General features: G+C 44.2%; 3 protein-coding genes and 1 long non-coding RNA gene across 6 annotated transcripts in view; 2 read left to right on the top strand and 2 right to left on the bottom strand.

The window, feature by feature from the left end:
- Positions 1 to 5,771, top strand: part of OARD1 (O-acyl-ADP-ribose deacylase 1) — a gene marked incomplete at its 5' end in the record, with an annotated part of 33,913 nt that extends 28,142 nt beyond the window's left edge. Inside the window, 2 exons of the mRNA XM_081195918.1 lie at positions 2,695 to 2,750; positions 5,697 to 5,771. Of these exons, the coding sequence (XP_081052044.1) occupies positions 2,695 to 2,734 (40 nt within the window). The 3' untranslated portion in view covers positions 2,735 to 2,750; positions 5,697 to 5,771. The remainder of the gene's footprint in view (positions 1 to 2,694; positions 2,751 to 5,696) is intronic.
- Positions 1,138 to 6,504, bottom strand: LOC308587931 (translocator protein-like; the record flags this gene model as incomplete). The annotated part of the gene is made up of 3 exons (XM_081195904.1): positions 1,138 to 2,848; positions 4,533 to 4,671; positions 6,332 to 6,504. The coding sequence occupies 3 exons, from the start codon at positions 6,502 to 6,504 to the stop codon at positions 2,669 to 2,671; spliced, it is 492 nt and encodes a 163-aa protein (XP_081052030.1). The 3' UTR covers positions 1,138 to 2,668.
- LOC308587938 lies at positions 6,439 to 16,896 on the top strand. The gene is made up of 4 exons (XR_014008564.1): positions 6,439 to 6,564; positions 13,570 to 13,666; positions 15,501 to 15,569; positions 16,802 to 16,896. It is a non-coding gene; the product is annotated as an uncharacterized lncRNA (long non-coding RNA).
- The window catches only part of BAK1 (BCL2 antagonist/killer 1), a 39,620-nt gene continuing 34,436 nt past the window's right edge, over positions 16,157 to 21,340 (bottom strand). For 2 of the 3 annotated variants that reach the window (XM_081195897.1, XM_081195898.1), the window contains one exon: positions 16,157 to 21,260. In XM_081195897.1, coding sequence (XP_081052023.1) covers positions 21,153 to 21,260 — 108 coding nt within the window. In that variant the 3' untranslated portion in view covers positions 16,157 to 21,152. The remainder of the gene's footprint in view (positions 21,261 to 21,340) is intronic. The other variant, XR_014008563.1, reaches the window with a different exon arrangement.

Below are 21,340 nucleotides of genomic sequence, written 5' to 3'. Positions count from 1 at the left end.
CTTGGATGGATGGCCATGAGTCACCACTGAAAAGCTAAAGAAAACAGGCTCACTTCACCAAGCACGTATCCTGCTGCACAAAACTGTTTACATAATTTGCATCCAGTTCAAACTGGGCTGGAAATGTTCCCAGTCAGAGACATACCTAGTGTCCCTTGAACCCCTGGCAAGGAACTGTATTGCTGCCCCCCCCCCCAAATCTGAGAAGCAGTAGAGGTTGCCTGGACATCAGGAGGGATGTGCCTCCTTGGGGCTGGATGAGACACCCACACTGCTCTCTACCAGGAAGCTGCTCTGAGGACGCCTTTCTGTTCCCTCCTCCAGCAGCAGCAGCAGCTTTTCCTGCTAGAGATCTCAGCAGATTCCTCCTGTGGGCAAAGCAGGGGCTGGAGTGTGTGTGCTCTCGAGGTATCATGGGAGGACTCGTGCCCAGTAAGTGATTGGGGGCAGGCCAGCACCCCTGGCGGGGTCCTGTTTCACCAACCCCCCTATTCCCTCTGTTCTTGAGTGTCAAGAAGGGAAACACGGAGTTGGCCTTTGACCATCAGTCATGACTTCACAGCAATATTAATAGTAGTATAAAATACAAATCATTGCACTGATTACGAAAACCTACTTACTTCTAGATTCTGGAATAAGGCAGGTTTTTAAAATTAGGACTCCAGAATCCTGTCTCCCCCAGAAGCTTTCCAGAGGACCATTCAAGATCCCATGGAGGAGTCTCCATCACAGAGCAGATGCATTGGACTTGCCAGTCAATGTAATTCCTGTGATCACTTGTGAACAGTGTCAGAGAAGAGCTGTTGCTCTGTGGTTGTGCACATGAGAAGGTCCATGGTTCAATCCACAGAATCTCCAGGTAGGTCTGAAACTGTGGAGAGCTGCTAAATCAACATCTATGAGTACTGATCTAGATTGATCAATGGTCTGACTAGGTATGAGACAGATTCATATGTTCCTACCCACATGGTGGCCCTCAAAAGGAATTTCAAGGCAGTTTCCAGTTTGTGTTTTAAACTGTATATGTGGGTGGGTGAAGGAGTTGATGTTTATGCATTGACCTCCAGATGTCCTGAAAACCAGCCTGCCTGCTCTGCTTAAAGACTGTGTTGCCCATTAGGAAAAAAATCCAAAAGCCACAGTAGGACAATACCTTTATTAGGACAAAGCAAAATTCACAAAGTCATGAGCAAACTTATGTTCCCCAGAAACGGTTTTTTTCAGGCGGAACTTGCCGGAACTCAGTTCCAGCACCTCTCAGGTGGGCGTCATTGCCATTATAAGGGAACAAAGGAGGCATTCATAGTGAGTTCTGGCACCTCTTCTAGAAAAATACATTGCCTGAAACACTTGGTCAGGCTGGATGTTCAACAAAACAATGCAAAGGGGAGAAAAAGCAGAATATGATGTCAAAGCCCCAAAGTCTGCAGTTTGTAGCAGTGTTAAGAGGGCATTGGGCAAACTTCATTAAGTAAGCCTCTGCTGGATGCTAAACAGATTTCAGGTTGCACCAAGGGCTACTGGGAGAAAGAAGCAATAATAGCAGCTCCCCCACTTTTTTAAAAAACCCCACAACTTATTAAATCTATTTCCATGTTAATCTCAAGCAGCAAAAGCAAATATACTATAACTTTTAGGGACTCAAACCCATTTCCAGCAGTTGCTCGGTTCTGTCGCCAGCACTAAAACTGAATTCCTTTACTTTAAACAAATGAAAACAAGGCTTGTGAAATTCCTCATCATGGTGCATTCATGTGTAACCATCTGCCCATGTAATAACTGACTTGTAAAAACAGAGCAAACCCTCCTGTCGGGTGAAAATAATTCCTGTTCCAATCTCAGCATCTGAGCCTTTTCATACATTCACCCAGCTATGCCACTGAGTATCCACCTAACAGAGTGCCTGAGGCTATTCCCAACTCCACAAAAAAAACCAAAAACCAGTGCTTAAACATCCACACTTTACATGTTTAGGTGTATAAAGACTTGCACCTCAGTCCTATACACGCTTTCCTGGGAGTAGGCCCTACTGAACTCAATATAGCTTACTTGCAAATAGACATATGTAGGATTGCACTGCTTATATGCCTTTGGAATGAAGCCAACAAAAAAATATAGGTCCTTGCCCCAATGTGTTACAATCTAAATTATGGCACTTGGGGAAACGAATGAAGAGGGGAGGAAATGGGAGAGGAAAAGTTAATGTATGCACCTAAAAAGCATGAATGTGTGAAGCAACCCTCATTAGTACAACACATATATGGGTGTTCAACTCTTAATGAGTCTAGTGTACCTCCAGATTTTTCTAAAGTAGTCTTCTAACTACAATTCAATGAAACAAAACAAAGCTAATCCAAAGTTGTAAGAAGGGCTTATCTATATGTTACCTGACAACATCGTCTCATTAGGCTTCAATCAATTCAGTGAGACTTTTCTGAGTAAACATGTATAAAATAGTGCTTTGAATGAGGATGGGAACTGTGCTTTTCAAACTCAGAATGTATAACAGTCTTCTTAATATGTGCCATTGCATTTCGTAAAGGATTCCCTATCTCCCAACCCTTAAATGCTAAATGCTTTTGTGCCAGTTAAATTAACTTCCTTCCATAGTACTGGATCTCAGGGTCAAAGGGTTTCACCAAATATGTCCATTTCCCCAGTTCCTTCCTTATTCTTTCTTCTTTCCCTTTTCAGGATTGTCTTTCCAGATACGGTAGGTAAGAGAAGAAGCTAAGGTCAGCCAGGCAAGGTAAGGCAGCATCAGCAGTGTTGCTGTTTTGTTAATAGGGTACCAGGAATACATCGTGCCCAGCACTAACCCATAAAGAGCCACAATGTCGATCAGGGCCTGGAAAAGAGAAATAGCAATGTCTAAATGATTGACACACTGGACAGAATGCAAAAGACGCAGTCTCTTCTTTTACCACAAGGCTGAGAATGATCCTACACAAAGCAAGTGGCTGAGCACTCCAGGACTGCCCCATCTGCTCCCATATACCTATCAGGCTTTTCATGCCAGAGCTTTTTGTCAGTGGAAGCATTGCTCCATTGGCAACTGGAACAAGTTGCTGGTCCCCTCATTTCCCTGCCTCCCTTGCAAAGATCTTTGCACAATGCAGGAATCGGGACAGCAGCTTTTAGTTAGCAGGCACTAGTGGTAGTGATGGCGGCTAGCTCAGTGCACAGGGTGGATCCAGCTCATAGTGTTAGAGCAAGGTTTTCCCAGGTGTCAACTATAGAATCCTTTCACCAGATATTATGCTATTGTGCCAGTAGACAGCAGAGCATAGGATGGGGCTGGGTGGGCCATATTCCCTTTACCAGAGCAGGATAAGAGTTATTACCCTTATTACCAAATTTTCCAAGTTGTATTGTCACTTCCATCTGTGCTTATAAATGTTGGCATTCTTTCTCAGTTCCCTAGAGGCTGGAATTTAGCCATCTGAACATTCCAGGCTCTCCTTTTCTTCATCTCTAATGCAGCGCTAAGTGTCTAAATGTGCTAATCCAAACAACTCCTATCATACATATTCTCTTATTAACACTTTGGCATTTTACAGTTTAATAAGGCACATATGAATAATGAGCGCACTGAAGCTCTGGCCTTTGCTTGCTGATTAGGTCAAGGTGTGGTGCTCAGAGCTGCTTATCTCAAGACACACCATTCTCAACTGAAAAATATGGATCACCCCGATCATAACGGTGCTAGCTTCACACCCTTTTCGAGGCAGCCAGCTGCTTTAATTTTGAAGGCAGTAAAGAGAACTGCAAGGGGCTGATATCACTGGCAGGAGCCAGCTACAAAGTGGATACAAGCCATGCAAGCCTTTTGCCCCAGTTCATCAAATTCTCCTTGCTCTTGTAACTAAATGCCAGCTACAAACATTATGGAAGACCTCACTTGAAGACTCATGTATTGTGTGCCCAGGGAACTTTAATAGCCACTAAAACACATTAACCTATCTGCCTGCTTTGTTCTGTAGCAGGTTGTTTTGCCCTCTTTTTCTGCTTTACCCTTTGGGAACATGGACAGAAAATCAAGGGCTTGGGGCCAGAGAGAGCAAAGAACAAAACCGTAAAGGAAGTAGTTCTAGTTTGTTTGTTACATTTATATCCTGTTTTTCTTACAGGGAACTTTGCCCCTATTTTCTCTCCACAACAACCCTGTGAGGTAGCTTAAGATGAGAGCTTATGACTGGCCCAAGTTCACTCAGTGAGCTTCATGGCAGAGTGGGTTTCTCCACAGTTCTGGTCTAACATTTGAAGCACTGTGTCCCACTGGCTCAACAACTGAAAGCCTCACTCTGGACTAGTTTTGACATTTCTAGCAGAAACTCAGTATATTTTGAGGCCCAGAAATATTGTGTGCGTTTACATAAACATGCCTGCTAGAGGATTTTTTTTAAAGAGTCTGCACATTCCACTGAACAATTTTAGCCCAGCAGTTTCCTAGTCAGCCTCATTGGAGGTCCCAAAAAGGTAACTGCAATACAGGCAACATAATGGTACAGCAAATGTTTGGGATACATTACCAGCTTTAGGTTGTGAGCTCCAAAGAATATAGGAGTCCATGCCCAGTTCAGTGCAAGCTGAGCTCCATAGAGGCCCAGTGGGACAACTGCTTGACTGTTGAAGCCATCAAGGTCCTTCCACACCAAATATGAAGCATACCTGCAGAAAATAAAACCAGACAATGCTTTGCTTTTGAATGCCCCATTATCAGCTTTGCTTCAGTAGGATTACTACTCTGAGCAACCCTTCCCGTGTAAGCCTTAACACCAGTGAAATGCAGCTTAGATGATAGCTTAGTACCTTTGAAGCTTTTTCAGTAGAAATCTCAAAGATAAGACATAACAAATCTATGGTGCCGCTGCACAAGCACTTAGTTTATCAATATAGCTAGAATTTCACTACAGAAAGCCTGCAACTTACATAGGGGTTACATTCTGGGGATCGCACCTAAAGCCAAAATTCTGTACAGTGGTACCTTGGGTTACATACGCTTCAGGTTACATACGCTTCAGGTTACAGACTCCGCTAACCCAGAAATAGTGTTTCAGGTTAAGAACTTTGCTTCAGGATAAGAACAGAAATCGGGCTGCGGTGGCGTGGCAGCAGCAGGAGGTCCTATTAGCTAAAGTGGTGCTTCAGGTTAAGAACAGTTTCAGGTTAAGAACAGACCTCCGGAACGAATTAAGTACTTAACCCAAGGTACCACTGTATAGCCAAAACCCATTGGGTTCAATGGTGGGTCGGATTGCCAACATCATTTCCCCAGGAACCCAGCCCCATTTCCACCCCTTTTTATTTTTTTGCTACACGTGTAAAGCTAAATGTGCACAATATAAATGTGTCTAAGTTGTGGCTTACTCTATTTCCCTTTTAATGTTCTCTATTTCCCTAGTTTAATGTTGCATCATTTTCGGTTATCACTACCAATCTAGCAGGAGTTCTGAGCCCCCAAGGAATCTGCATTAAACAAGTAGTGCAGAAGGGTCTAAGATATTAAGTGCAATTCTACACCTGTCTACTCAGAAGGAAGGCCCACTTTCAATGGTACTTTGGAATTAACTCTTAAGAAAGTGTGTTTAGGATTGCAACCTAAGAGTCGCAACTTCTGTCCTCCTGGATGGAGACAGTAGACTGGAACATCCTCATTAAAGGCAGCATCCTGACACTACTTAATCCATTGCGGGGGACTCTAGGATAGCCATTCCCAACATGAAATGCAAGAAGTGAGACGGAAGCAAGGAGCCACTGGGTCAGGATTACAGTGGTGCCTCGCAAGACGAAATTAATCCGTTCCGCGAGTCTCTTCGTCTTGCGGTTTTTTCGTCTTGCGAAGCACGGCTATTAGCGGCTTAGCGGCTATTAACGGCTTTAAGAAAAAGGAAACAAACTTGCAAGAACTCGCAAGACGTTTCATCTTGCGAAGCAAGCCCATAGGGAAATTCGTTTTGCGGAACAACTCAAAAAACGGAAAACTCTTTCGTCTAGCGAGTTTTCCGTCTTGCGAGGCATTCGTCTTGCGGGGCACCACTGTAATTGCAACAGGTAGCACCCAACTAAAACCCACTGAAATGAAGGTACCTGAGTGAGTTGTGTCTATTCCATGGATCTATGTTGAGTGTGACTAACTGGAAAAACCCATCGCGAAGAGGAAATCAGCCAACTAGTTGCTACAAAGGCTACAATAGAAGCAGCAGAGGCAAATGGAATTGCTGTCAGTCTGATCCCATGTATTTTTTCTTGGACCTGAGTTCCACTGAATTCAGTTGGGCTTGCTTTCTAGCATGTGCTTAGGACTGGAGCCTTGCCCAGGAAGCCTTACCCCATGCTTGTATACAGTGTCGTCCAAGCAACTGGGAACATTTTATTGGGTGGACGCCATGACGGTTTCTTCAGATCTTCAAACCACGTGGGCACTTCCTTCCGAGTGAAGAACCAGCCCAGGAATCCACCAAGATGGGGCAAGGCTGTGAAGCCAAGAGCGTGGACCCACATCCTCAGCCAGACAGTTCTAGCAAATACGGATTGCGCCTGTGCCTTTGAAACTGAAAATTGGTAATTGTACACCATTAGTTATTTTCACATTGGGAGGTACTTACTCTCAACTTGAGATGTGTTTCCTTCTGTAGGTTAAAGGAAATAAAGCAAAGATCTTTTTTCTTGTGTTGGTTAAAATGAGGGACAGATGCAGATGCTCCTTTTCCAGTGATCTTTCCTTCGAGGATGCTGTTATTAGCATTTTAAAGTTAAAGTAAGCCATTTTACTGTATCAAGAATGCTGTTAAGACCATGGCAATCTAATTTGGCAAATTTATCTCCCCTTAGCAGTCTGCTGCTGTTCTTCAGGTAGGCCACTTATCACCCATTAGAAGCTTCATGTTCAGAACTAGCATATATGTCTTGCTTATGGGATGTTGGAGACAAAGAATAGGGGATGCTCATCATCTGCTGTAGGGGACAAGATGCTGTAGTAGATAGGCCTTGATCATAGAATTGGAAGGGACCTTAGAGGCCATCAAGTCTCAACTCACTGTTCAATGCAGGATGTGCAGTGCAGATTGTGACTACAGCATCCTTGCCAGACAGCCACTCAAGCTTTATTTAAGGCAAAGCAATTCTCATGCTTTATTTTTTCATTTGGCAAACCCTTACCTACATAATTACACTTAACAACTGTGTACCAGACAGCAGATTCTCTAGTAAGCAGTCAGGGATAATGATCAGAAAACAGATTTAGTGTGCTTCCCCACCCCCTGAAGTATGTCCCATTCATTTCAAGTAGTTATAGGATTATAGCTAAAGACTTTTTAGTCCCATTGAGAGCCTGGTGTTAAACTAGAGTTTGCTGAGGATCAGATTTCTTATCAAACAGAAAATTCTGATACTGTTTGCCTTTATTGGAGATCAGGAAAAAATTATTTCACACGCCCTGCAGCCTGAATGCTCTGTTAAAGATAGGTGGAATAAACAAGTTATTTTTGATCGCTTCATTTAATTCCATTGGGAATTCCCCATATGCAAGATGTTTTTTGACTGAAGTATTTCCTGTTTTCAGTTTTGTTTTGTAAAAAAATTACTTCCAGCTCCACAGACAACAGGAATCTTGATTCCCATTCTGAAGTTCTAATACGTATTCATAGTCTCAATTTGTTACACTATGATGAACAGATGAGGAGAATAGGTAACACTGTAGGGAGGATCATTGTACATTTCTAGAATTACAGTAATATTTTTTTTAAAAAACCCAGCAACAGCAAGAGAGCCCTGCTGCTGCAGCCTGCGAAAACGCTTTGCACAGACGGCATATGATACAAGCTTTCGCGGACTAGAGTCGCGCAGGAAAGCTCTCCCGCCACAATCCAAGGGCCGTTCGGTTGGTCACGCTTCAGGGTGACACAGGGGTCTTTGCTGTTAACGTTTCTAGAAAGACGGAGAGGTGGCTTGGCTTGACCTTCCGCCTCGACGCAGCCCAGCGTGGCTTAATTGGCTGCATGCTGTGTGTGTGCTGGGGGTGGGGAGCCATTGCGCCCGTGTTGCTTCTTTGAGAGGCATTCCGTTGTCCGAGCGGATGGAACGTCCCGCTTTGCAACAGAACGCGACCACCCTGGCAAAGTTGCGCGGCTCGGGCGCCCCCCACGCGCCGCCTTTTGTTTCCCTTACCTTCCCGGAGCGGAACTTCACCGTCTTGCCAGGGCGGACGCGAGGAGCGAGCCAATGGGCTTCAGCCTCTCTCGAGCTCTCGCTGTGCCCAAGAAGCGGGAGGGAGAGAGCCGGGGCGAGGCGTCGCCTTTGCGAAGAGCCTGTGTGGGTCGGGTTACACAACAGGGACTGCAGCGTGCAAATACGATAAGGAGAGAGGAGGAGATCGCTCTCGCTCTCTCCCCGGCGGCGCACCGTTTGTGTAACAGGCTGCAGAGGGCGGGGTACAGCAGCGACCCTTCTCCGAGGCCAGTCACCCGTCAGAGTTGGGCTGAACGGCTTGCGGAGCCAGGCCAGGCTGACGAGCTGGTGCAGTTCCTAGAAGAGATTCAGAGCTGAACCAGGAAGCTTCTCCTTTAAAAAAAATCCCATCTGCCACAATCAACTCGTCGAAGGGCCTTGGGCAGGCCATTGCTCAGTCCTCACCCAGAATATGGTGGTGATAGTAGTGTCCTACCTTCCAGGGTTGTTGTAAAACCTTGGTGAAGGAGATTCTTAAGAAGAGGATGAGGTGGTGAGTCAGCTCCCAGGCTGCACACCAGGAATAGTGAACCTCAGGCCCCATTATAACCTGTCCCCAGGCCATCTTCTGCACCACACTCCTTACCAGCCCTTCTTTGCACCCCCGGTTTTTGACTGGCTGGAATATGTCCTTGAACTCTGATAATGCTTATTGCTCATCTAGATGGAGGATAGAACCTAGCGTCCTGTACAACAGTAACATTTACATTGTTGCTCTGCTCACATTTGCCTCTGGCCCTTCCCACCAATGGCGTGTGGAAGGTTTCACTGGAGGAAATGCGACCCTCGGGTTCCCCACCCTCCTGCTGTACACCAAAGAGAGCTGCTAGCCTAACCTTGTACCACTGTCAACTCCCTCCACTCATCTCTCATCCCTCTGGGTTAGCTGCTGGGCATCCGGTGGTCCTCAAAGGGCCAAATTCGTATTGCAAAGCTTACCAGCCAAGATGATGTCTACAAATCTCTTTGAATGCTCTGGTCTTCCCCAGTTCCCTTCCCATGCATTTGAAACAGGCCTTTTGAGTATTGAAACCCTTGGTGCAGAAGCATCTGAGCTGTTGTGTTTGCTGTTTAATTACTGATGCTCTTTGCTGTGCAACCTTCATTAGCCATATGCACTTGGGAGCACCTCTCTGCCAAAGTTAGCATAAGCCACTTGAATAAATAACAGCAACATTACAGATGCATGCTAAATGCAAATAAAAGCTAGACATCCATTTCCATTAGCGGCTTGCCTGCAACACAGAGAGCATTAAAGACTCATTCGCTTTGGCTATAGATAGTTATCTAATTTTTTATGCCTTGAAACAAGGCTGATGTGTCCAGATGGAATTTAATATTATTGCTGTTGCACATAATTAGTGTTATGTTTTATTGCACTCAAATGGTGCTAAAGAAAATTATTTGGTGGGAGACATTTGTGCTAAGGAGCAGATGTGAGCTGGTGTGATTGTGCAGAGCTTTCTGTAAGTGCCGTTAACTTTCTGCATGCAGCTGTCCCTTCAAAGTAGCAAATGAAATGCATTAATCCAAGAATGGGCATCTGGATGTCAGTACAATGCCTGTTGCAGCAAAGAGCTTGAGCAAGCAAACTATAACTAAGAAGTATTACTACAGTCTGTGAGATCAGCTTTGGGCAGGACACCTTCAGCAAGCCTCCTCCTTTAGTCTTATCTTCTTGCTGTCATTATTGCCACCTGCTGTAAGAGATAGTGAGCCGTTCTGCTGAGTGTTTTAGGTATGGGAAGCTGGAATTAGATGTGAATGAGCATTTGCTTCAACAACACAGGGAGCAGAGATACTTTATGTTCTTCAGCATAGATAGTCACTGACTATGGACTATTTATCCCAAAGCAATTTTCTTCATAGGGCCTTTGGGAATAGCTCACTTGTGTTTTCAACTTCTTGAGACAGAAGAGCAAAGGCTCTTGAGATCTTTGCAACGGAGTACTTAATATTCTTCCTTGTTTGACAATAAGCAAGGAAGAACTGATGTGAAGATTGGATGACAAATAACAGTTCTGCTACATCCAAAATTTGTCTGCGGTGTTGGCCTAGGAGAAATCTGGAGCCCCAAGTACTTCTTAGACCAGCTATTGACCCAGACATTAATTACATGTGTTTTTATTGAATGTATTTACTCTAAGAGATCAGGGAGGGGGAAAAGAAAAGGCATATAGAACCAACACAGAAGGAATTTAGGACAACATTGCTGGTTCAGTCCTGATTCTCCTTGCAAGGTGCAGTGTCCCAAGTGTGTTGGTGGGAATCTGCACTTGTTATGGCTATTCTCATGTCGTACGAAGGAGCACATGTGATCCATTGTTTGGTATAGATGGTTCTCCCAAGTATGAAATATGAAAATAATAATAATGAATATGAATATGAAAATAATAATAATAATAACAGGGAGACCTGGTATTTGCACATTCTTCTGTGAACCCACCTGAAGTTATCTGCTTGGCTAGACCAGACTCAACCAGATCCCAATGCTCCAGTCGCGCAAATTTACTCCAGAGCCAAGATTGCAGTGTCCACAGCAGACACTTTCATAGTAGAATTGCTTTGGTAATGGAAATCACACTGTAGGGCTGTAATCTTAATGCTTCTTTCTGCCTGACTGTTAAGACAGTGTGCACCTGGGTATCTAGGGAAGCAGTTGCTACTGTATTAAATGCAAACTGGAAAGAGCAAACTGTGAAGTTAATGAGAAACCCAGTTTATTTACTAAGGCCATAGGAGAATGTTGTGATGAAGGAAGGATGCACTCCCTTTTGTTAGCTCCCTTCTCGGTTGTCAGATAAGTGTTTGCTACATATGTGCATCATTGGTGTTATTTGGATATATAATGGCAACCTGGTCCCCAGGACATTAGAGAAATCTGATTCTCATTATGCAAACTGGACCAGACCCAAAGGGAACAAGCTGCATCTACAATAGTACAAGTTGTGCTGATCTCCAATTCTAAAGTGTGGGGCACACATTTCCAGGATCTGAGTTTGGCTTTGCAAGACAAAGGTTTCAAAGACCTCCAGAACAAAATGATCTCCTTGTGCCATGGGTCATGTAGCAAGCACAGCAGGAGTTGGACTTTCAGCCTGTCATAAAATATATCCGTATCTCAGGGGTAACTGCTTAGAGCTGATTTAAGTATGATGCTGGGCATGTATTAAAAACAGCAGTAAACTTACTTGTGCAAAATCACATGCACCCAGAGCACTGTGTCCCCTTCCTTGAATATACAACAAGGATGGAGACCCTGTGGCCCTCCAGACATTGTTGAACTCCATCTCCCTTCAAGCCAGCATCGACAGTGGTCAGGGACAATGGAAGAAGGAGTGCAACAACATTGGGAGGACCACACCTTCCCAATTCCTCCAGTGCAGGTGTCATGAGTCCCAAAGCGTCACTATGCTGAAGAGTGGGGTGGGCAGGCTGGGGCAGATGAGGAAGGGGAAACAAAAAGATGACATAGGGGTGCTGAGACCAGGAAACAGGCTGGTTGAGGCAGGTAATTCCGCTTCCCAGGATGTGACTACTTTGGATGGGGAAGCAGGGTCTCCCTTAGTTACTATGTCATCTTAGGGCAAAAACATATATACACTAAGACCAGAGGCTGCCACTGTGTAGAAATACCCTCAGACACATTGATGCAGAGACACTGGGGCATATAGGATTAGAAAAGTCTGAGGCACATTTTTTCTGTCCTGAGCTCACTGGCTGCCCCCATCCTGTTTTATTTTTGTTTTGGTTATGAATGTATTGGTCATTTCGGTACCAATTTCTATTTTTTTAAAATCTCAAAGCAGCCAATAGAACATTACAAAATATCTCATGGCTATGAGAGTCAATTACGGTACATGCCTTCCCCTTGGGCCTCTTTCTCCCCCAGGACAGCTGCTTTAAAAAAAATGTCCTGTGGGATTAGGTGAAGGAGGCTTAGGTTAATTTGGTGTTAGGCCCATTATGGAGCTATTAGGCAGCAGTGAAGTCTGCTTCAGGACTTACAGTACATTCCTTCACTCCAATGCTACCTTCGGTGAAAATTTAATTAGGTCTTAACCTTGGCTGTTGTGGAGTTAATAACTACAATTGAGAAGTTTGGTTAACTACCATTATAAGGCTCTCTCTTTTTGTGGGAGGGGGATTGTTAGACAGCAGCTGCCCTTTTTATGAGGGCCATTTATCTTTTGTTATGTTTAACCTTCTACTAAACAAAGAGGGAGAGAGAATCCTGCAGGAGCAAGTGCAGCTGGTAGCATTCTTGGTGTGTATCTTTTTATGGGTCTCTGCTGAACCTGCTATGAGACAGGAAGGTTAAGAATAGACTATGATCCCGCTTAAGTTACAGTAGCACATTGCTCCCCACCTGCCAATGTAATGCACACTCAGTAGAATTGGACCTGGGGGTTACCAGTGCAAGTTGGACCTGGGGGTTACCAGTGCACTCTTGTTTCTCTGTGGATTAACCTGGTTTCTCAAGTGATGCAGGCATCCTTGGTATCCACAGCGTTAGAATTGTTGAAATAACCATTATTGTCCCATTTTTCTGGGATGCTTGTGAGAGCCTCTTGCAGACTCCACCTTATCAGGAGGTCCATTCCACCCAGTGTAGGAATCAGGCCTTTGGTGTTGTAGCATCTACCCTTTGGCATTCCCTTCCCTTGAATGTTAGACAGGTACCATCTCTGCTCCCTTGCCAGCACCTGCGAAAGACGTTCCTCTTTTAACAAGCCTTATAAGTTGAGCTCTTTCCTAGTCTGCTTCTGTACTGGAATTGTTTTGAAAGGAGGGGAATAAATAAATAAAATAAAGTCTGTAGACAGAATGAAAGGGCTTTCATGCGATGAAAAGGCCGGGACACGAGTGACAGCTGTTCCTCTGGCACTGCTTGGCTGCAGTTGCATCTCATTGGCATACCAGGGTGCCAGGAACACTTAGAAGGGAGAGATAGTCAAGGGCAATATCCAATGTGATGTGAGCAGACTCCTGCGCATGCAGCAGCACTTCCTCACCCCACCAAAACTGCACAAAACCTGCTCCACAGGGCTGGGCGACCCTCTGGAGCAGAATGGGGGGGGGCACAGGTGATTCAAGGCAAAGCCAGCTAAAACAACAAATGCATCAGAATAAGGGAGGTAACAGTGCCAGGACTGTTTGGCCAGCACCTGGTAACCACGATGACTAGATATGGGGTTAAATGAATGTACAATTTTCTGTTTGGATGCATTTTGTTACCTTTGACCCCTCAGAAGCAACATGATGTGAGACCTAGTGGGCCTACAGAAACCAGTAGGCCAGCAGTCAGTTTCACATGCTCCTATATGTCTCTCTGTTCAGATTCCAGCTCTGCCCTGGACTGCCGTGTTTGGACCTCTTTCATTCAGCCTCAGTTCTTCCTTCATAGAATCGGAAAAGCGACAACCTGCTTTATATGGTCAGTGAGATATGACCACGCCATCTAGCTATCCTCAGCCATTCCGGATAAGGCAGGTGGTATATTAAAATACAGTATTGCGCTGCGGTCTAAACCACTGAGCCTCTTGGGCTTGCTGATCAGAAGGTCAGCGGTTCAAATCCTGCAACAGGGTGATTGTCCATTGCTCTGTCCCAGCTTCTGCCAACCTAGCAGTTCAAAGGACACTAGTGCAAGTGGTAAATGGCGTTTCTGTGAGCTCTGGTTTCTGATATGGTGTTCCGTTGCACCAGAAGCGGTTCAGTCATGCTGGCCATGAGCCGGAAAGCTGTCTGTGGACAAATGCTGGCTCCCTCAGCCTGAAAGCGAGATGAACACCACACCCTATAGTCGCCTTTGACGGGACTTAACTGTCCAGGGGCCCTTTACCCTTTACCTTATATTAAGATAAGGAGCATTAACAGTAATGACAATTCTATAAATGCATAAATGGAAAACTTATTTGGGAATTTTAAACTCGGGGCCTAGTTCTTAAGTCATGTTGGAACATAGAAATTTGCCTTATACTGAGTCAAACTCAATGTTTGCATCTAGCTCAATGTTGTCTACACTAACTGGCAATCCAGCGTTTCAGACTAATTCTCTCTTAGCCGTCCTTAGAAATGCTGGGGATTGAATCTGCATGCAAAGCGGATGCTCAACCCAGAGTGGTGGCCCTTCCACAAAGCTCTACTTCCCTTTCATTTTATAGCAAGGGTGGTGAATTTGTGCCCCCCTCCATATTTCTGGATTACAATACTCCATCACCATTGACCATTGATCATGTTGGCTGGGGTTGATGTAAGCTGAATCTCAATATCTGGAGGGCCACACATTCCCCATCCTTACATTAAAGAGTATGCCTAAATTTTCTCCATTGCCTGATTGAAAATGGTCAAAACGTATGCATTTGGGGAAATGATTTCCTGTGGAAGATTAGCGGTGAAATCAAGTGGAAACTACTGGTGAGGATGGAGCAGGCAGGAAAAAGTGTCAAGGGTGCAGAACAACAGATGCCTACAACTCCAGAGGGAGAGGCAACGAAGGTCTTTACATCCAGTTGGATGGCTAGTTGATGTCTGGAATGACATGGAGATGCATTTTTGGGGGGTTCCAGAATCCTCCATGAGCTCTTTGAGCAGCTGCAGCTGCTGTTAGAGGCAAAGAGCATTAGTGGGAATGACTGGCACAAGCTGGCATCCAGACTTGGCATCTGTGGCATGAAAATCAGGTGACTTTTATCAGGTGACCGATTTCGGTGATGTTATTTGATATTGTTGTGCTTGTTTTTATTATAGCTTGTGTATTTTTATCCAGACTATAAGCCACTTTGGATATTTTACTGGAAGGTGGGATATAATTTGTGTCAATAACTTACCTACCTTGGAATGGCAGCAGATTCCACACGCACACAAAAATAGTTGGGTAAGGCAGAACAATAGTGTCTTGCCAGGACCTTTTGGTCCAGTGTGCAACAAAAACATACAAATATTAGTTTGAAATTGACCAGCCCTTGTGTTTTTATCACATTTGGGTTGACTGTTCACAAGGATGGCCATGGCAGCTTCCAGTCAAAACTCCTACAAATGCAATCCTATGCATATCTACTCAGAAGTATGTCCTATTAATTTCAATGAAGCTTACTCCTAGGCAAATGTGCTTAGAATTAATCGTAACCTAAACCTACCTTTTTTGCCTGGGATTTTGTCAGCAAGTAGGCAATGCTGCTTTTATGGCTATTTAAGACGGTTGCCTTTTCCAGTCTTCATTAATTGCTTTTAGCTTCCACTTTCCTTTTATTGTCTGTGTTTATTAGATTGCCAGCGTAGGAAATGCAGGAGGTGAGATGAATCTCCGTGCCTCCGTCTTTCATCCTACACTGCAGGTAATGTTCTTAATACCCAGGCTGTTTCCTGACAGTCTATTTATTTTGCATTCATCCTGATTTGTTTGCAGAGAGGTCATATTATATCACATCAAACAATTGTTATCTTACTTATTCCAGTGCACTTTCCTGTCACTTTATATACTCTAAGGAGCCTGATTTTGGAGGGGGGAGTGAGGAGCTGTGCAGAGTGCAGAATCCACTTCCATTGCATAAGCCAAGCCATAACCTGGTGTGAACGGCAGGGTCTCGGAAAAGAGATTGCACTCCTTTTGCTGCTGTGCCACACGGAGCGAAGACATACTTGACTTAGAATGTTGTCCAAACCCTCTCCCAGACAAACCATAAGCTGTAAGCTATAGGGAAAACCAAGATGGCTTCTATAAACTGTACAACTTCATGCGGTAAGTGGGATGGCACAGCTTTGGAAGCATAAATCCACTTTTAAAAAAACGTAAAATATCAAAACAAAGCCACTTCCTAAACAGCTCTCCACAGCAACAAACAAAAACAGAAACACATTAAGGAAACACCTTGTATTTCGAGCTCATGTTCATACACTTAAATAACATAAACTTAAAACCATCTGTATTTGCATATAACTTTTATTTTGACATATATATTACAGAAACTACCATTTAACATTTACTTAGTGCCAGTAGTGTGCCAGGCACTTCACAATTCAGAAGTACATAGAAGGCATAGCTTTCCAGGAAAACAACCCAGTGCATTCCCCATGAATACCCCACGCAACGAATGCTGGAGTGCTCATTTGGGGAGTGTTATAAGACGCACCTTCGCTGTATCTCCAAAGGTAGTAGCACCACCATGCCCCCATGGAGGGGTCAGATCTTGATGGAGGTAGAAAGGCACAATTGTTTTTTGCTTGGTGCATGATGTGATACACGCAAGAAACCTTATATACCCAGATCCAATAGAAGGTCTTTCTTGGCCTTTTGAGACCAGAACAACAATCCCTGCTAGATGTCTGTCTTGTATTAAACAGAGGGGCATCTTTCCAAATCCCAAAGCAGTCTGTGTGTACAGCAGGAGAGCTGTAGACTCTTTTCCTCCAATAAACACTCAATTCAGGATCTGCATTTAGAGCTGGAATTATCCAAACTCCTTGCCATGCACACCACATTGCCATTAAGCAATGTGATTTGAAGAGGACAGCCCCTTTCCCTGTTTGTATTTATTTCCCCGGAAGACGTTCTTTCTTCTTCCTCCAGCGATTCACACGTCCAGCAGTGATTCACTTTTCGAGCGATCGCCTTGCAGGTAAGGAGGCAAGATAATGAAAAGCAATTCTGCTGGATGCACTGATATCCTGGGTACCTCTGGATTATTAGCTTCATTCCCTTTGAATCCCTGAGGGCAAGGGGGCTGTTAAAGCTGGGTGTGATGCACGGAAAATAATAAGCAGCTTCTTAAATACAATACAGAACAAAGGGAGCAGATTCATAGCTACATTATGGCTTCAAGTATGTATGTAAAAACTTAACTGTCATCCCCAAAGATTTCCTCAATGGCTCATGTAGTTTAGACTGCTGAGCAGTCTACTTGGAGAAGCATTGCCTCTACCTATTTCATGGCTATAAACCCAGAGCTGCCACAAGTGTCACCAGGAGTGTTTCCTATGCTCTAGAGGGGCAACCAATTCTATGGCACAGATGGAGACTATAAGATGGAAACCCTTGAAGAAATGAGTTGGACAGAATATTAGCTAAAGCCTTTAATATATGTGTGTGTGTGTGTGGGGGGGAGGAAATTCATTGCTAGGTAGGAGACAGTCAAATGCTACTGACCAGCCCCCAGAAACGGTGTTCATTTGGAACCTAAGAGGCACCTGCTGTGTCAGAGCAGTGGCCCATTTAGTCAGTGGTCCAACCAGATGCCTATGGGAAGCTACAACAGCACGCATCCCTCCTGTGGTTCCCTGGGTGTGTACTGTCTCCGAAACTGGAGGTAGAACTTCTCCATTGATAGCCTTATTCTTCATGAATTTGTCTAATCCTCTTTTGAAGCCACACGTTCTTCAAACGTTTAAGCAGCATTTCTCAAACCAAGATGCTGGTGAAGCCCGACCTCTGCCTCTACCCAGAACTCCGTGCTCTGAAATTTAAAATGCTTTATCCAGCATAAATCAGGCAAACTTGCACAAATGCTGATTTTGCAGAATTTAGACCGCACTCCTAATCCCATTTACTGGGGAGTGAGACCCACTGAATTCAATAGGATTTACTTCAAAGTAGGCATGATTAAGATTGTCTTGTTAGTCTGGTTTTCCTAATCATGGGGTGAAAAAGCTATGGAGGTCACTGGTGCCCCACTGTTAGTCTTTAGATATTTTGGTTAGCCACCTCTGAGATTTCAGCAGCATTGCCCATCATTTCAGATGTATCTTCACAGTCAAAAGAGCTTAGATTCTTCTTGCTTACTTTGTAGAAGAATCAATGCTGAGATTCTCAAGAAATTAAATTCTGCATCCAGTACCCTAGCCTGTGTTTCTGCAGCTTTGTCGTTTACATACGCCATACCTGCATTCACTGTATTCATATATAATATTTGAGTCACTTATACAGCAGTTGCTAGCCTGGTCCGAAATGACAGAAGATATGACATGACATGTTTAAATTTGAAGCAACTCAGAATGGTGCAACCTTTTGATCTACACATAATTTCTCCATCAGTAGAAACAAAAATTCCTAAAGCGATACAAAGATTTATTGGAGCAATTCCCTTTCCCAACAGATTCCTTTTCTCCCGCAATTTTACTTGGCTCTTCTTTGGCAGAAATGGCTATTTGTTGAAAATGCATTGCTGCCACAAATCTCTGTACGCGAGTTCTCGTTGCTAGAACTTTTACCATCTCTGTATCTCCATGGACACTCTGGCTGGTGAAATCCACAGTGGTTGACAGCCACTGTGTGGATCAGCTAGTACCAGGGCCTCCCTGCCTCCTGGATTTGCTTTTTTACTCAAATTGTTTGCCACCCAGCCCTTGAGCTGAGTGGCAGGATGTGTACCTATGCAGCAGGGATGAGCAACCTTCTTCTTTCTTCCCTGCCAAGGGCCACATTTCCTTGGGAGAAATCTCCCAGGGCCTATATACTGGCAGTGGGCAGAGTCTGAGCCAATGGCGGGTGGTGCCAAAGATCAAAGTGTTTGGCATAAACTAAACAAATAAAACCCCCCGTTTCAATTTTCACCATGAGTAGTACCTTAGATTCGCAATCTTTTGTAGATCTACTTAGAAGTAAGCTACCATAGGCTTGGTAGATTAGATCCACATAAGTGTACAATGGATTTTTTTTGTACAACTGCTGTTTTGAAAAAGATTCTTTTCCTACTTTAGTATGATACACAAACACACACAGCAGAAGCCTACTGATCTGTTCTCAGACAAATCCCAGTTTTAGCATAGCCAGCGGTAAGGAATGATGAGATGTGCAGCTCGTCGTCAGACTATAGGTTCACTGGAAACAAAATGGGACTTCAGAAAAGTAAGATTGCATTGGGCAGGGATGAAGTTCAGCATGCATCAAGACATAACCATTACAAACCTTAAGGCCATGGCAAAGTTAAATTATTGTTAGCCAAATCAAACATTTTAAACAAAACAAATATTGCTGGCATGCACATTCAGAAGAAATCTAGGCGGTGTGACTTTTTTAAAAAAGCAAACAAACAATGTACAGAAAATGCATACATTGCTTCTAAGTGTTTGTCTTAAGAGCTCTTGGAAACCAAGAAAGAGATGAAAGAAGCTACAAAGTAAGCTTTTGCCTTGTAAGCTTTGTAAAGGGAGGAACTGCAAAGCAAGGAAAAGGAACCCTTTGTGCTCAAAATCTTGGCTTCACTGCAGTCAATGCAGTTTTATCCTAGTTTAAAAGCTATAAAACAAGAGTTAAGTAAGCAATGTGGACAGGTTGGTGGAGTGTTGTAATTTTTTTGTAGCTAAGCAGGACTCTGCAGCTAAGGACTTTGAAAACCAGAACTCCTTCAAATGGCAAGTTCCAGCTCTGCACATTTGCTTGGAGTCAAGGACAGCTCCAATCGTGCACTTCCAAATCCCATCAATTTCAGTGGGAGACATAAGCACATGCTCAACTTTCACACTAAAACCTGTAGGAAATGCAGCCTGATCTTCTGCATATTTACTCTGATCGGATTGCATTTATTAGGGCAAAATTAGAGAACCTGTGGCCCTCCTTACAGCTCCCATCATCCCTGACTACTGCCCATGCTGTATGGGGCTGATGGGAGTTTGTGTCCAATAACATCTGGAGGTCTACAGGTCCCCCATCCCTATCTTACATTAGGGATACCAATTCATGTGCTGACTTTTTGACGCCATTTGCGTCAAAGGGAATTGAAACTTTGGGCTAGTGATTGTCAAAGGGGTAAATAATTATAATGGAATCAAACAAAAAAAAATGCCTTCCCCAATTCCTTCAACAACTTTTTGCCCCCCTCCCAAACTGCATACACAGACTACCTGGTCAAGCTGGACAGCAATAATGCTGGCACGCAAGGAACCAAGAGATCTCTACTGCATGAAAAGAAGCGTATTCATAACTTCTGCAATGGCTGGCGCTCTCCACTGACAGAGAAGAATCACTGCAACTAAGTTAAAAGAGAGTGATCAACTAATGAGCTCTATGCCTGATCAAGGAAATAATCTGGTGGATGACAAATAGGTCTGCATATACAGTGGAACCTCAGCATCTCGGAAGCCGAACGCTTTGGTTTTCGAATGCCGAAAACCCGGAAGTAATTGCTTCCATTTTCAAATGCACCTCAGAAGTCGAACGGCTTCCACTGCGTGTTTTTCAATTTTCTTAGTAGATTTTGCTGACTGCCCATTGCTCCTCAGTTTTTGAACGTTTCAGAAGTCGAACAGTCTTCTGGAATGGATTATGTTCGAAAACCGAGGTTCCACTGTAATGAAATATTTTAGACATTGTCTCACTCGGCCGCTCCTTCTGGGATAGGCTTTGTCTAGGTGTACATCTACAGATCTTAGAAGGTGCTACTCATGCTGATAACCCAGGAGCAAATCTACATGATCTCCCAATCAGCCACATGATTCTTTCAGCACTAGAAAAGCATAAGGCAGTGGAAGAATTGACAGCTGTACTGAGCAAACAACAGTGCTGTGCATGCTGCTTGACCTTCTGCTTTCTTTAGCAATGGAATTGCAAAAGCTGAGATTATGCTGGCCCTGAGAACGTTCTGGAAAAGGACTTGTCCTCCTTAAGAGATTTCAGGGAGGCTTTTCCTCTGGCAACACTGTGAATGTAACCAACCTATTGTTTTCTCAACCCCCCCCCCCCAGTGGTCTCTTGAAGTAATAAATCCTCTCCCATACTCAGTTCCACCTTTTTAAATACTATGCTGTGGATTTCTTGTGTTTGAAATCTCCATGTGGATGGTTAATAAGCTGGTGTCATATTGGAAGGTGATAAAGAACCATCTGGCTTCCTTTGGTTGTTTCCTGACTCCTCCTTGACAAGTGTCACCTCCCAGGAGCGAGTCAGTGGCTGGGATGCAAACGGCCAGTGACACTCTCCTTCCCGGTCACTGGTTGTTGAAGAAGCGCCGCACCACAAAGTGGCCCAGCAAAATCACGGCGGCCACTGTCACCACGTACTTCCAGTAAACGTTGCTTAAGTCCAGTGCTGCCGCCTAGAGGAGGAGGGAAAAAATACTGTTACCTGCAGAAATGTTGGGAGGACCCATTCCAGGGTAACCACAGCAATTTCTTG

The sequence above is a fragment of the Podarcis bocagei genome (genome assembly GCF_964188305.1).
Source record: "Podarcis bocagei genome assembly, chromosome: 5".
Taxonomy (NCBI): domain Eukaryota; kingdom Metazoa; phylum Chordata; class Lepidosauria; order Squamata; family Lacertidae; genus Podarcis; species Podarcis bocagei.
Note: the sequence above shows the minus strand (reverse complement) of the source record. Positions and strands in the feature narration are given on the sequence as shown.